This window comes from Peromyscus eremicus, chromosome 7, assembly GCF_949786415.1.
Source record: "Peromyscus eremicus chromosome 7, PerEre_H2_v1, whole genome shotgun sequence".
NCBI lineage: Eukaryota > Metazoa > Chordata > Mammalia > Rodentia > Cricetidae > Peromyscus > Peromyscus eremicus.
In genome coordinates, this window is record NC_081422.1 from 49,606,566 (window position 1) to 49,622,213 (window position 15,648).

The 15,648-nt window shown below is 41.9% G+C and overlaps 1 protein-coding gene across 1 annotated transcript in view; it reads right to left on the reverse strand.

Moving 5' to 3' along the window:
• Positions 1-495: 495 nt before the first annotated feature.
• The window catches only part of Nrg4 (neuregulin 4), a 57,000-nt gene continuing 41,847 nt past the window's right edge, over positions 496-15,648 (reverse strand). The window contains exons 3-5 of the mRNA XM_059267919.1: positions 11,832-11,978; positions 4,572-4,651; positions 496-715 (exon numbers count right to left, since the gene is read on the reverse strand). Coding sequence (XP_059123902.1) covers positions 678-715; positions 4,572-4,651; positions 11,832-11,978 — 265 coding nt within the window. The 3' untranslated portion in view covers positions 496-677. The remainder of the gene's footprint in view (positions 716-4,571; positions 4,652-11,831; positions 11,979-15,648) is intronic.

The window sequence follows — 15,648 nt, forward strand, 5'->3', positions numbered from 1 at the left end:
GTCTCCTGTCCATTTTCATGCACACATATGTACACATGAAATGCATTCCCTACATTAAATACTAGAGCTGCGTGGATTGAAAGCCTTTTATTCTGTTTTAGGGACTGCTTTTTTGCAGACGGTGTCCTTTAATTTCATCAACTTTTGGTTTTGATGAAGTCCAACTTATCTAAGTTTTTTTAGTTGACTATGTGTAGGTATTATATACAAGAAATCATCGCTGAGTTCAACTTTGGATTCTGATTTTTCTGAGTCTTTTAATTTTGGGTCTTACATGTAGTCTCTCTCACCCACTTTGAGTTCATTTTGTATATGGTGCTAGTGGGGCTGCTTCATTTTTAGTACATACACACCCAGCCTGGCATTATTAGTTGACTAAGACATAACCCACACTTAGAGCATTCACCTTTATATACTATTCACTGGCTTAAAAAAATTACAGTCATACAGCCACAACCATGACCCAGTTTTTAAACAGATCCATCACCCTGGAAATACTTTTCAGGGCTATCTGCTGTGATTACTCACCCCAACCCCAACCCTTAAGAACTCACTTACCTAACCTTAATACAAAGGTAAACGCACACAGGGCATTCTGAAACTTCTACCACACAGCACAGCTGACTTTGGTCATGTGACAGCATGTGTACATGTGCCATGCTTGTACAGCTACGACTTTACAGGTACAGCTCGACTTTTGGGTGATTTCCACTCCCTGGAGACAGGAAGGAATGTTGTTGTGAACATTCTGGCTCATCATACAAACACAAGTTTTTATTTACTTGGGTAGCTGACTAGGAAGGAATTACTGGGCCATACCAACTTGTTCAAGAAACTGTCCATGCCATTTTTATGGTCACTACAACAATGAACTGTGCTTTCCCATATCCTACAGACTTTAAAAAAAAAACCCACAGCAGAATTAGTGTGTTAATTGGTATTTTATTTTGGCTTTTCAATCTTTTAATGGATTTCAATGTCAAGTATTTTTCATGTGCTTATTAGCTATTTGTGTATTTTCTTTGGTAAAATGCCCACACTTGAGTTCAGTTGTTTTCTATTACTGAGTTGGCTGAGTTGGTCTCAACTTCAGTTGAACACGTTCTTGTATGTATATATGTATATACATACACACATATGTTTTTTCAGACAGGGTTTCTCTGTGTAGCCCTGGCTGTCCTGGAACTCACTCTGTAGACCAGGCTGGCCTCAAACACACAGAGATCCACCTGCCTCTGCCTCCCAAGTGCTGGGATTAAATTTGTGTGCCACCACCACTCAGCTAAGTTCTTGTCTATTTTATACCATCTGTCAGACATTTGATTTGCAAGTATTTTCTATTTTGTGCCTTGTATTTCATTTTTACAGTGGAATCATTTGAAGCACGGGAATTTGTCCTTTGCATACAGTCCAGTATATTAAGTATTTTACCAACTGTGCTTTTTATATTCCATCTTTGCCTAATCTAATGGCATGAAGACTTTCTCCTAAGAAACTTATATATTTTAGTTCTTACATTCGCTGATATCTTGAGTTGTTTTTGTATATGGAAAGAATAAATTTATCTTCTTGCATGTGGACATTGGATTGTCACAGCATCCTGTTAGACTGATGTTTAGGAATCCATGTCTAGGGCCTGTATCCATCTTCATGCCAGCACCAGGCTGTCTGAATTCTGGGAGTTTTACATCAAGCTGGGGGTTAGATAATGTAAGCTCTTCAGTGTGCTGATTCAACATTGCTTTCCTATTCTAGACCCTTTGTTTTCCAGAGGCATATTACAGTCACCTTGTCAATCGTCACAAAATCAAAGCACCTACTGGGATTTATTGGGATGGCACGAATCTCTGGGTGATTTGAAGAGAACTGACATTTTTTTTTTTTTTTTTTGGTTTTTCAAGACAGGGTTTCTCTGTGTAGCTTTGCGCCTTTCCTGGGACTCACTTGGTAGCCCAGGCTGGCCTCAAACTCACAGAGATCTGCCTGGCTCTGCCTCCCGAGTGCTGGGATTAAAGGTGTGCGCCACCACTGCCCGGTGAGAACTGACATCTTAATATTATGTTTTCTAAACCCTTCAACACAGTAATCTCTGCACTTAGGTGGGTCTTTCTTTTCTTTTTTTTTCCTTAGCATAATTGCAGATTTCACTGTACAGGTCTGTATTAGTTACCTTTCTATGGCTGTGATTAAAACACTGTGGCCAAAGTAACTCACAGAAGGAAGGCTTTATTTAACATATTGTTAGGATTTGTTGGGCTTATGGCTCTGGAGGTTTAAGTCCATCATGGCAGGGATGCCTGGCAGCAAGCTGCAGATATATTGTCAGGAATACAGCTGAGAGCTCACATCTTGATCCATAAGCAGGAGGTGGAGAGAACACTGGGAATGAATGGCATGAATCTTTAAAAACCTCAAAGTCCCCTCCCAGAGTCACACCTCTTCCAACAAGGCCACCCCCACTAATCCTTCCCAAACAGTTCCACCAACTTTCAAGCAAATGTTCAAACACATGAGCCTATGGTGCCATTCTCGTTCAGACCACTACAGGGTCTCTTTACTCCTGTTTTTTTTTGTTTGTTTGTTTTTTTACTACCCCTGTGTACTTTGAGATGCTGTAACAAATGGTGTGTTGTTTTAAAAGGTTCTATATCTAGTAGTTTCTAATATACGGAAATATACTTTACTTTTAATATTAACCCTCTCTCTTGCAACATTACTAAACTACCAGCTGGTCTCATACACTTATGTAGAATAGTTGTTTCTTCTTTGGAAATTTGGCATAAGTTCAGCTATTTGGGTCTGGACAGTCATTGAAGAAAAGTTTCAATCAATGGATATGGAACTATTTGAATTATCTTTTTTAAAAAGCTCTTAAATTTCCATATTATTCTTCAGATTTTTTTTTTTTGAAACAGGGTCCAGTGTAATCTTTGGCAGCAGTTAACTCTGCAGCTCACACACGATTGAGCCTGTATGATAATGAGTATTCAGAGATGGGTAATACCTGGGGGGCGCTCACCAACCTAAGACAGAGCGCCTGTGTGGCCTGGGCAGGCATCTCCATGATGGGTAAGGTGACCTGCTGATGTCCCATGCAACCTAAGTCAGAAGCTTGTTTTTTAGTAAAAGGGAGACCTGTAGGGCCCTGGCCCCCGTTTTGGGTAACTGTTGCCTTGCTTGCTGACCTTGACCTTGATATCCTCCCTATGCTAATTCCCTGCTGGGTTCCACCCTCCTGAATGCTTAAGGGAAGATCCTTGTCTGTGTATCCTGCATAATGGACATTAACAGCTTCGATGCAAGAGTGTAAAACATCGGTAGTGAACGTCTGCCTTCCGGGGTTCTCCCATTGTGCTGTAAGCCTGTATTTAAGACCTCCTCCCTCCTTCAATAAACGGCATTTGGCATTAAAAAAAAAACTCTTAAATTTCCATATTATTCTTCAGATTTTTTTTTTTTTGAAACAGGGTCCAGTGAGATCTTTGGCAGCAGGGTAGCCCAGGCTGGCCTCATTGTAGCTGAGGATATCCTTGAACTTTTGATATTCCTGTCTGTATTTCTTCTTAAGGGCTGGAATTATAGGTGCGCATAACCATCCCTGGCTTTACGCAGTGTCGAGGACAGAGCCAGGGCGTCTTGCGTGCTAGGCAGGCACTCTACCAATGAGCTGCATCCCCAGCCCCTCAAATGACCTCTTTGTTTGGTAGTTTTTGTTCTCAAGGAATTTGTCTATTTAATCTAAATTATGCCAAATCTTCTCCTGTCACCCTGTTTGCGGTGTTGGTAGGGACATCACCTAATTGTTATTGTTGATATCACTAATTCCTGTCATTTTCTTCCTCCTTGATTATCAGTGTTTTTTGAGACAGGGTCTCCTGCTGAGCCTGGATCTTACTGATGCAGCGAGATTATATGGCCAGCAAACCCCAGAGGTTTCCTGTTTCTGCTTTTTGGGCAGTAGGGTTATAGGAGCATGCCACCAAGTTCATTTTTTTTTTTTTAAGATTTATTTTGTGTGTGTGTGTGTGTGTGTGTGTGTGTGCATGCGCACATAGATGAAAACGCATATTGAGACCAGAGGTCAACTGTTGCTTCACACAGTCTGTCCATTCTTCATTGTTTTCAAGTCAGAGGAAGGAAATCCTGTGCCTGCTGTTTTGGTTTAGGCGGAAACCTCAAGATAGCTTAAAAACACTGATTCGACTACAGTTTTCCCAAAGATTTTCTCACTCCTAAGGAAACCCCCACCCCCACCCCTGCCTTCCCAGCACAGCCCACATCAGAATGCTTCTAGAACCCTGTTCCTCAGAGCTGCTCTAGCACATTACAGTTGACGCCATCATTTCAAGGGTTGGAATTCATATAATTTCACATACTTATTTTGAGAAAAATATTACTTCTTTCACACTGCTAATAAATTTATCCTCATGTGCAAAATTAATGGTTAACACAAAATCCATGGAAAAATTCTTAGGATCACCCGTTTTTTAATGCCTGTGAACACAAATCCATATGCAGAACAGCAAAGATCTCACCCTTAGGCCTAAACATGCCATTCTGAGTGTACTCACTGTGGTGGGCACTGGGATTGGTTCTCTCCACCAGGCTGATCTCACACTGGGCTGAACTGGCCCTCTGAAGGTGTCCCTTCCTGGCATCAAAGAGGTGAGAAACACAAATGGAAAATACCATCAGCTTTGGGTCATCCGATTATAACCTCACCTAGAACTGCTTTAAATATTAAATGAAAATTGAAATGTGAAGGTACTTTATTTTTTTTCAATATGCCAATCTCAATGTATTAACTCACATTAGTGAAATTCACATCATCTAGCCATAGCAACATGACATTTTCCAAAAATGCCCTGGCCTCTCCCCTAAAATGCCAATTCCAGCAGATGTTTTAGCATTGGGGGTGGGGCATATTGAACCTCATTCAAGTAGCATCCTAAGTTACAGAAGATCCAAAAGGCCCTCAGGTCAAAGCACTTTCAACCACTAGTGGGTTCTGTTAAAGAATTATTTGTTTTCATTCTTTTTTCATTTACTAAATATTTCCCCTCCTTTTCTTTTCCTCCCTCTCTGCCATTGTGTGTGTGCATGTGTATGTGTATGTGTGTGCATGTGTATGTATGTATGTGTCCATGCGTGCGTGTGTGTGTGTGTGTGTGTGTGTGTGTGTGTGTGTGTGTGTGTTGTGCACATTTGCCCACGTGGAGACCTGAAGAGGATGTCAGGTGTCCTTCGCTATCACTCCCTGCCTTACTCCCTTGAGACAGGGTCTTTCACTGAACACAAAGCTCATTATTTCAGCTAGGCTAGCTGGTTAGTGAGCTGGTACCCACCTGTCTCCATCCTGACCCCAAACACTAGAGTTATGGGCACATGCAGCAATGCCCAGATCTTATGTGGGTGTGGAAGATTCGAACTCATGTCCTCATGTTCACACAGCAAGGACTCTTACTCACTGAGCCACCTTTCCAGACCTCCCCCCCCCCAACACTTTTTATTTTTGGTGACAGGGTCTCATTTTGTATGACAGGCATATCTAGAACTTGGCAATCTTCCTGTCTGTCTACATCTCCCAAGTGCTGGGGTCACAGAGATGCACTACCACCCTCCCAAGAGCTGGGGTCACAGAGATATACTACCACCCACCCAAGTGCTGGGGTCACAGGGATGTACTACCACCCGCCCAAGTGCTGGGGTCACAGGGATGTACTACCACCCTCCCAAGTGCTGGGGTCACAGGGATGCACTACCACCCGCCCAAGTGCTGGGGTCACAGGGATGCACTAACACCCTCTCAAGTGCTGGGGTCACAGGAATGCACTACCACCCTCCCAAGTGCTGGGGTCACAGGGATGCACTACCACCCACCCAAGTGCTGGGGTCACAGGGATGCACTACCACCCGCCCAAGTGCTGGGGTCACAGGGATGCACTACCATGCCTGGCTTCAGTTTCGCTCCTCAAAGAGCATTTTAAGCCCAGTGTCTAGGCCGTGTCTAGAACTCACGAGCAATAATGATCAGACTGATTCTGCCCATGGGGTTAGGACATGTGTTCCCTCTGCTCAAGTTGTCATTAAAATTGGGAAAAGAGCTGAGGAGACAGGTCACTTGGCGAGGTGCTTGCCTTGTGAGCATGAGGAGGCCCCGAATCTCAGCCAAAGAAGCTGCATCTTTAAAAGTTGTGCGTGGCGCTGTGCCCTGGCTACTTGAGCACTAGGGAGGCAGAGACAGGCGGATCTCTGGGGCCCCAGGCCAGGCAGCAGAGCCCACTTGGTGAGTTCCAGGCCAAGCAAGGTAGACAACAGCTGGGTAACGACAGCTGGTATTGTGCTCTCGCTTGCACACACATGTGCACACACACAGACACATACAAAAAGAAAATATGTGATTTCAAGCACATTTCGGTCTGACCTGAAAATTATTTTGAAATGTTGTTTTATAAAACAAATGCTATTTTTTTAAAACTAAATTTATATCCATTTTTTAAATGTTCAGGTTTCCATTGTCTAGCCTTTATGACTCGCAAGAAAACTGTAGAATAAAACATATATTAGAAAGGGTGAAAACAATGCTTATGGACAGTGTAAGCAACAGCACTCAGCCGGGGGTGGTAGCACACACCTCCACCACAGCATCTGGGAGGTGGAGGTGAGGAAAACACGCAACCAAGGTCATTCTTGGCTGCATATATTGTCCACTCTTAAAAACACAGAGGAAGACATCTTTATCTTGAAACCTATACACTGTTTCTTTATTTTTCCTTCTTTCATCTCACATACACCCTGGAGAGTCAGCTCCCCTCTGACTCACTGAAAAATAACTCTAAGGTCTATACATCTACAGTTATCTTCGTTTCTCCCTCAGTCTTTTTTTTTTTTTTTTCTTTTTCTTTTTTGGTTTTTCGAGACAGGGTTTCCCTGTGTAGCTTTGCGCCTTTCCTGGATCTCACTCTGTAGACCAGGCTGGCCTCAAACTCACGGAGATCTGCCTGCGTCTGCCTCCCGAGTGCTGGGATTAAAGGCGTGCGCCACCACTGCCTGGCCTCTCCCTCAATCTTGAAAGATGTTTTCACCCCCTCAGAGGTCGGGGCTGCCGGCCACCTTCTCTCAGCATACTGCCAACATCACGGCGGGCTTGCATCCGCCCCGTGCCTCCTGAGTACTCAGCGCTCAGCAACGGCTGAGTCTTTGAAGACCTGCTGTCTTTATGTTAGCATTTTCTCTTTAGAATCGGGATTCCATGCTTTATGAGGCTGTGCTACGCACATGTGTTTTTCTTTAATCTGCTTGACATTTGCTGAGTCTGTGGGTAACTTACAAATTCTGAACATCTCAGCTATTATCCTCTTCAAACACGGCCTCTGCCTCAAGTCTTTTCTCTCTCAAACTCCAGAAAAGTAAAAGAGTAAGATGTAGTCTCTTTGTTTGCCATGTTTCTTGATCTTTCCTTAATATTTTACAGTTCTTTTGTTCCTTAGGTTTGGGGTACGTTTTCATTCATTCATCTCTCTCCCCATTTCCTTCATCCTTCCCCTTTCTGTTTCTAATCTGCTTAAAAACACAAACTAAACTTAACATTGAACTAAATATATTGAATTTTTTAATGTTAATTTTATTTTTTCAACTTCTGTATTGGCCTTTGCGAAATCTGCTCTTTTGTTAACCTATCATTTGTTTTTTAATTTTAGATTTATATTTTATTTTTGTCTATGAGTATTTTGCCTATGTGTATGTATATGCACTATTTGCATGCTGGTGCCCAAGGAGTCCAGAAGAGGGGTCAGATCCCCTGTAACTAGAGATATAGATGGTTGTGAGCCAACATGTGGGTGCTGAGAACTGAACCTAGGCCTTCTGTAAGAGCAACAAGTACTGTTAATCACTCTCCAGCTCTTAACCACTCTCCAGCTCCCATTTCTTTTACACACATATTAAACATACTTACTTTATATCATGGGTTTGATTCTCCCCACAAAAGAATATTTTGAATATCTGATTCTACTCTTAGCATGAAATTTGGAGAATACATTTACTCCATAGCAAACTCAGAGTTACTCAGAGTTACCACAGCCAAACCGAGATTGTCAGGGCTAGTATTACACACAGTAGCTCAATAACCAATCACTATCAAATGAAAATTCTATTTCCAAATCATCAGTACAGTGACTAATAAGGGAATTAATCAGCTTGCCTACCCCCTAGCACATTATGCTGGAAAATGTGCTCAGAATCAGAAGAGATCATTATGCGGTTTTTCCAAGATTTGTCCTAATTAGTGGTGCCTCTCTCCCATGTCGGTGAGTAATCTTATACTGTGAGGTGCCCTTTAAGGTAAAGAAAGACAGTGGCTTCTTCAAGAGCTGATTTGCACTTGTTTCTGTCAATCAGTTGAGAATATTTACCATCTAGACTGCTTTATACACTTAACCTTTCCCCCACTAGACACTAGAAATATCATGGGCTCAGAATGAAAACCCATTTAACATTTGTGATTAGAGGTTTCCTTCTTTTCTTTTTGTCTTCGTTTTTTGAGGCAGGGTCTCTCTAAGTGGTAGAGGCTAGCCTTGGACCACTGGCATGTGTTACCACTCCTGGCTTTAGAGGTTTCTTTTTCAATGACCACCAATCTTTCTTATATAGTCTTCCGTTCTCATACCTACACGCCTATACTTTCTACCCTAAAGAGAAGGCTTTGGGCTTCTTTTTGAGACAGGGTTTCCCCTGGTATCCAGGCTTGCCTGGAACTCACTGCAAACCTCCTGCATCAGCCTCTTAAGTGTTAGGATTGTAGGTGTAAGCCACTATGCCTGGGCCAAAAGTTATCATTTAGCATGGTATAGGGTACTTCAGATTAGAATTTTCCTCTTTTTGTGCCAGGGTCTCACTCTATAAACCAGGCTGGCCTTGAACTCACAGCCATCCTCCTGCCTCTCACTTTCAAGAGCTGAAATTACAAACGTAAGCCACTATATCTAGCTTTAGATCAGAATATTCCTGAATTCTGCCTCCAGTCTGCAACTGTGCTTTGCTCTTTTATGAAAACTTGTGGCTCAATGGCATGCAGTACATTGGGGATATATCATTGTTACCTTTATAAATTCAAAGGTTGGTAAAGGAATCCAGTTGCAACAACTGTAGAAATATTAAAATTCTATGTATTAAAAAAAATACACAAGTCACTCTTAGCAAGTCCCAGTGGAATATCAGATTCCCTTATGAATTCTTTAGTCACTCTGTGAGACCTGCTTCTGGCTTTCTACCTTGCAGCATATGGGTGAGCTACATTTACTAACACTTTTTGTAATTGCGTAGGCCTGTGAAAGGGATTCTGTCAGAGTGTCTGTGTCACTTCTGGGACAGATCATTTTGAGTGTGAGGCACTCTGGAACTTTCCTTCCCTCTGGCAATGCAACCAACAGCACTTGTGGTGGCTGCTCTGTAGTTTGAGTCCTCAGGACAATGTTTAGCACAACCATCTCCAATCCATGTGATAACACAGGATGATTATATACTATGAATTAGAAAGCCTTTCTTTTTAAGCCATTAAACTGTTACGGTGGCATCAATCTTTTTCTCTTGCTATATGACTGGGTAATTTATAAAGAACAGATGTTCATTTAACTTATGGCTCCAGATGCTGAGATGTCTAAGACTACAGCATTAACAACTGTTCAGCATCCGGTAAGGCCTGTCTTAACTGGGTCATGGCATGGCACTGGGTACCACACTGTGAGACAGGACCAGCCAGTCAGACAGAGCTCACTTTAATAGCTTTCGATGATAAATCCTCCATCTTCTATTATGCATTACAGGGCTCATTCCTTCATTCTGCTGAGCCTCCGTCACCCAAAGATACAACATTTTAAACACCATTAAGAGAGGACTTTGGGAACTTGTTTCTAATATATGAAATTTTGAGAACAAATTCGTGACAGTGAGTTAGTTGATAGTTACTACAGTCAAAGCTAGAGGCCTTATTACACAAAGTAGCTCAATAACCAATCAATAGAAGATGAAAATCTATTTCCAAGTCAACACTAGAGAGAATAATGAGAAATTAGAATCAGTCAAGCTGATCTTTTGGTGTATTTTGCTGGAAAACATACATAGAGGGGTAGAATAAGAACAGATCATTTAAAAAAAAAAGAATAGATCATTATTCAGGGATAAATTCCCAAGATGACTCATTTGATACTTTGTCATGGCTTCTAGCTAGCTGACCACTGAGCCCCCCCGCCCCATCTGGAGGACTCCTTATGATTGCCGGCAACCAGCAGATAACACAAGCCAACTACAAGTTCCGACAGGTAGGACGGCTAGGGAGCCTCATTCAGACGGCTAGCAGTTGCTGCTGGAGTCTAGCTCTGGCTCTTTAATCTGCTCAGGTTTCTTATAAGATTCTGGATGATTCTAAGATGGAGCTTTTAGCCCATTTAAAGGCTGTGTTCTTCATTATATCATTTACCCGATACTCATGACTGGGGCAATCATATAGTGCCTGTCTAGAGAAATAAACTGTTTCTTATCACAATTCAATGGCTTGAACCTAGAACCTCATGCCTGCCAGACAGCACACTATCACTGAACTACACAGCCCCAGCCTTAAAGTCTAACTCTTGCTGGTTGAGTGGCAAGGTCACACTGAGGAAGGGCCCATGGGAGTGGCAGATCACACGGGAAAGACAATCTGATGCGATGGGCCTGGAAGTTTTTGTATCTCAAGTACTCAGATGCAACAATTAGATAAGATCTACTGGGTTGCTTAAATGATACTTTGAAATAAAACACATAGTAATGCACTTTTTTTTTTTGTTTTTCGAGACAGGGTTTCTCTGTGTAGCTTTGCGCCTTTCCTGGGACTCACTTGGTAGCCCAGGCTGGCCTCGAACTCACAGAGATCCGCCTGGCTCTGCCTCCCGAGTGCTGGGATTAAAGGCGTGCGCCACCACCGCCCGGCGTAATGCACATTTTAAAAGAGCCAAAGACCCTCCAAATTTTAACCAGGGTTTATGAAATATTATTTTATCTACATGTTATTCTTGGAATATTAACTTCTCAAGCCAACTTGGATTGTCTTACAATGACCATCATCAACCCCATTTTCATAACCATATGAGAGTAACCAATGCATGTTTAATACTTATTAGTTAATACAAAATAACTACTAAAAATTTCATATTCACTTTTTAAAAAAATTTCAAAAACATTGAAGAATAATAGAAAAGGAATCAATGCAAGTAATCTTGGATGTATATGGCCTTGCAACATGTAAATTTCCCTTTGGTTTCTCTTAGAAGTTACCAGTTTCTCCAATTTAACTTTCTGCTTCTTTATCTCTCTCTCTAGATTTAAACAGCCCATGAATTTAGGGAATATTTCTACCTTGTCGGCCACTATGTCCCTTATGCCTGGCACATAAAAGATGCCAAAGAAAAGGCTGACACCAGACATCAGCCATGTGCCTTTAGCTTCTAAAGCCCTGCACGAGTCACTTTGCCTTTAATATTCAAAACTTATTTATAAAAAACCTCACTGAAAGACTTGGGTGACATAAAGATGATTTCTGTAGTGAGTGTGGGTTCACCTAGCTTAGAGGCATCACGGCAAGTGATGACGTCAGTGACGAGGAACAGGTTGAGTTGCTTTAGATGCTTTTAAAATGACTCATTAGTTTATAACAAAATTGTACTGGAGAGAGAATGCCAGAACAAAGCAGCATCTGGAGAAACATCTAGAAGTAGAGAGTGTGCTGGGTCCGTGGAGGCCGCTGCCTTGTGTATTACTTTCTTCTTTGTGAGGGTCTGCTCCCCTTCGGTTACCTGCACAGAAAGTAGAGTGCTGTGATGGTGAGCGTGACCAGGATCGCCAGGGCCACGAGAGCCGCCGACAGGTTACTTTTGCTTTGGATGCTGGCACTGGGGAGAAAAACCTCTTCGCAACGAGCTCCCGTATAATTCTCAATGCACCTATAGGACAAAAGTTCAGATCAAGATCGGATCTGCTCCATACACGATGTGGACAACACAAGGTCCCCAGCTGGAATGAAGGAAAAAGGCCTCGACTTCTCAGATTGTGAATGTGGAGCAGACAGGCTTGAAGTGAAGCCCATAGAGCCACGGGTACAGACAAAGGCGCTATGTTACCCACCCACCCTTCCTTCCTTCCTTCCTTCCTTCCTTCCTTCCTTCCTTCCTTCCTTCCTTTCTTCCCTCCCTCCCCTCCCTCCTTCCCTCCCTTCCTGCCTCCCTTCCTTTCTTTTAGAATTCTTCAGCAACTTAGAATCTAGAGGAACTGGGTGGTATTCAGACTCCATGTACAGACAGCATCCTTGCCCTCTGGGTTTGGCTTCTCTCTCTGACAACTTTTGCAGATGTGGCTTACAGGGCTGTTCCCGTTGTCCTCAACCCCCTGGCTCAAGTGATCCTCCTGCCTCAGCTTCCCAAGTAGCTAGGACTGCAGGTACATGCCACCCAGGCTTAAAGTCTGCATCTTCAATGGTATAACTGTCTGTATATAACTCAAAGTCATCTGCAACTTATTACATTTCACACAGATGTGTAAATGAATGCAACTGTTCCTCAGAATTATTATTTCGGGGCTAGAGAGATGGCTCTCTAGCCATCTAGAGGTTAAGAAGTTAAGAGCACTGGCTGCTCTTCCAGAAGCCCTGAGTTCAATTCTCAGCAACCACATGGTGGCTCACAACCATCTGTAATGAGATCTGGTGCCCTCTTCTGTCATTCACCAAACATGCAGGCAGAACACTGTGTACATAATTAATAAATAAATCTTTAAAAAAATTATTATTTCTTCCAAACCCAGAGTTACTCAACATTACATCCCTTCCCCACCATTCAACAATGCCTTCTTGAACGTGTGTCAACCTTATATGACTAACAGCTTTTCTATTGTCCTTCAGAGACAACACAAAACAGCAAAGGATGCCACAAAGAAGCAGTCTGGTAGAAGCAGCCAGCGCCTTTTCCCTGTCAACATGTTCAAAGGATTGATATAACAAGAATCATGCTGTTTGGCATCCCATCAGTTTATGGTATCGTCAAGTGTAAATACAAATATTAGCTGGAAATGGTGGCACACATCTGTAGTCCCAGCACATGGTCAGTGAGGCAGGAGGATCAACTAAAATTTGAGGGATACTCGATGAGCTTTAGATCAGCCTAGGATGGAGTGTAAAACTCTATCTGAAAAAACCTAATTTTTTTCTTTTCAATGTGAACATTTATTTATAAAGTAACTCAGGAAGTTATGTAAGAAGTTCACAAAGTATGTATAATAATAATGCTATGTAAAAAATGAGTGTATATACATACACACACATGCATACATACTTTAAGCTATTTTTTTTAACCAAAAAAAGAGTGTTTTTGTAAAATTAATTTTCCTCCTCACCTTTTTTCAGATTAGGCATGTATTTACAAATTTGTTCTCTCTGCCTCCCACATTATACTAATCAGGACAACAGGTCTGGACAATTATATGTGAACCAATGACTGGTTTTAACAACTAACGTGATAGGATAACTAATAGCCTACGTATAAATAAGAGAAAGAACATTAAGATTGAGCACATGGAGTGAATTTCAGATGACCAAACAGCAGATGTTTTATGAGCCTCATGTCTCCCTGATGAAGCAGGAGGTTGTGGTTGTTGACTTCACGGGGGCTTTAGGCAGTACAGTGGTTCTCTGAAACTACTACAAAGATCGGTTTGTGTACACAAGGAAAGGGGACAGAAGGACAAGAGATGAGTGACAAACTGACACACCAAGTGAGAGATATTTGGGGGACAAACTTATAATTACTCACAGTGTAAACATTAAAATACATTTTTCCTTGGGCTAGAGAGATGGTTAAGAGCACTGGCTGCTCTTCCAGAGGACCTGGGTTCAATTCCCAGTACTCATACGGAGGCTCACAACCATCTGTGCCTCCAGTGCTCCTTCTTTTGGCCTCTGCAGGCACCAGGCATGCACATGGTACAGATAGGCAGACGTGAACAAATCACTCATACACATAAAATAAATGAATGAGTAAAACATGAACGTACTATTATTCCCATAAACTCAATTAAACACACGTGAAAAGAAAAAAAGATAAGTGAAAATATTTTGTTCTTCTCTAATTTTACTTCCCACTTCCCAGGACAGATGGACGGACGGACGAACAGACAGACAGACAGACACACACACACACACACACACACACACACACATACATGCGCGCGCACACGCACACACATACGCTCTTCAGAATGCAGTGTCATAAATTATGGTTCATAACCTTATATGAGGTCACATAACAGTGCATGGAGGTTATAAAAAATTTGGCAACAATAAAAGATTTCTGAACATGCAAAGACCCCAACACAATTTGCAGTTAAACTGAATGTATGGTGATTCTGACAGGTTGGTGTCCCTGCAAGGCAGCATGTCTCCTCAGCTTCGTTCTGAACACACAATACACACACTTTACACTGCGCATGTAGTCACCACGCAGCCCTGACCAATGCTGCCTGTTCCATGTCGGCTCTGATGTAAGATCATTGTACGTTATAAACTGCTGTGTTTTTCTGTGATACAAAGTAATTACAGAACAGAGGCTTCGAGATTTTCCTACTGTTGCTCCTTAGCATGAACATACCAAAAGAATGTATCTTTGGATTGTATTGTTAGAACATTTGAATTTAAAATTGCTATTTAAGTTGCTAACTTTTTTATGAAAGGTAATTAAATGAATTTTGGCTTGGGATTAGGACAGAATTTCCAATCATTTCTGAAATGGCCCTACACAAGCTTCTACCGTTCTGTACTATGTGTCTTGGTGAAGGAGGAGTCTCTACACCGAGGATCAAAGTTGCCATCAGTCATGAAAAATGTTGAAGATGCTTCATGGCATTCAGTATCAAATACCCAGCCAAGACTTAATTCTTTCTGTAAAAATAAGTAAGCACAAGCATCTCATTAATATGTAAATTTGCTTTAATCAGTGACAAGTGGAAAAATTATTTTAGCAAAGAATTGTTTTGAAGTACAAATTCTTGGCGTGCATTACAATTTTATAGACTTATCTATGGGGGTCACGAAGAAATGTCTTAGGTGAAAAGGGGCAGTGGGTGGGAGAAGTTGATGAGGTTCTACCCTAGAGAGTAACCCGGCAGACCCGTTACATCCAACACACACAGTTCAAAACACAGGGAAGAGGTAGGTTTCCGCGAGGTAAGACTCTGCTCCAAAAGTTGCTCTAGAGGTATGAAAATACAATAAAACTCCCTCACAATTTTCTTAAAATTATTTTGTATTCAAATAGAATTCAGTTAACATGTATACCTTACAGAAGATTTAAAAAAGAAAAGAAAATTTTAGCTGCTGAAAGGAAGCCCTGTAAAGTCTGGGAACGACGTGTGTAGAAGTTCAGTCAGCAGATGAGGATTGAAGCAGACAGAAAAGGCACGAGAGAGAAGCAATGGATGACATTCTCCACCATCCACATCTGGGGAGAAGGTAAATACTGATGGGAAATTTAAGCAAAACAACATCAAGGAAAAAAACCTTGTTACTCTTCACCTCGTTAAATGAGAACCCGAGGAAGGCAGAGACACACTGCACTGCTTTGCTAA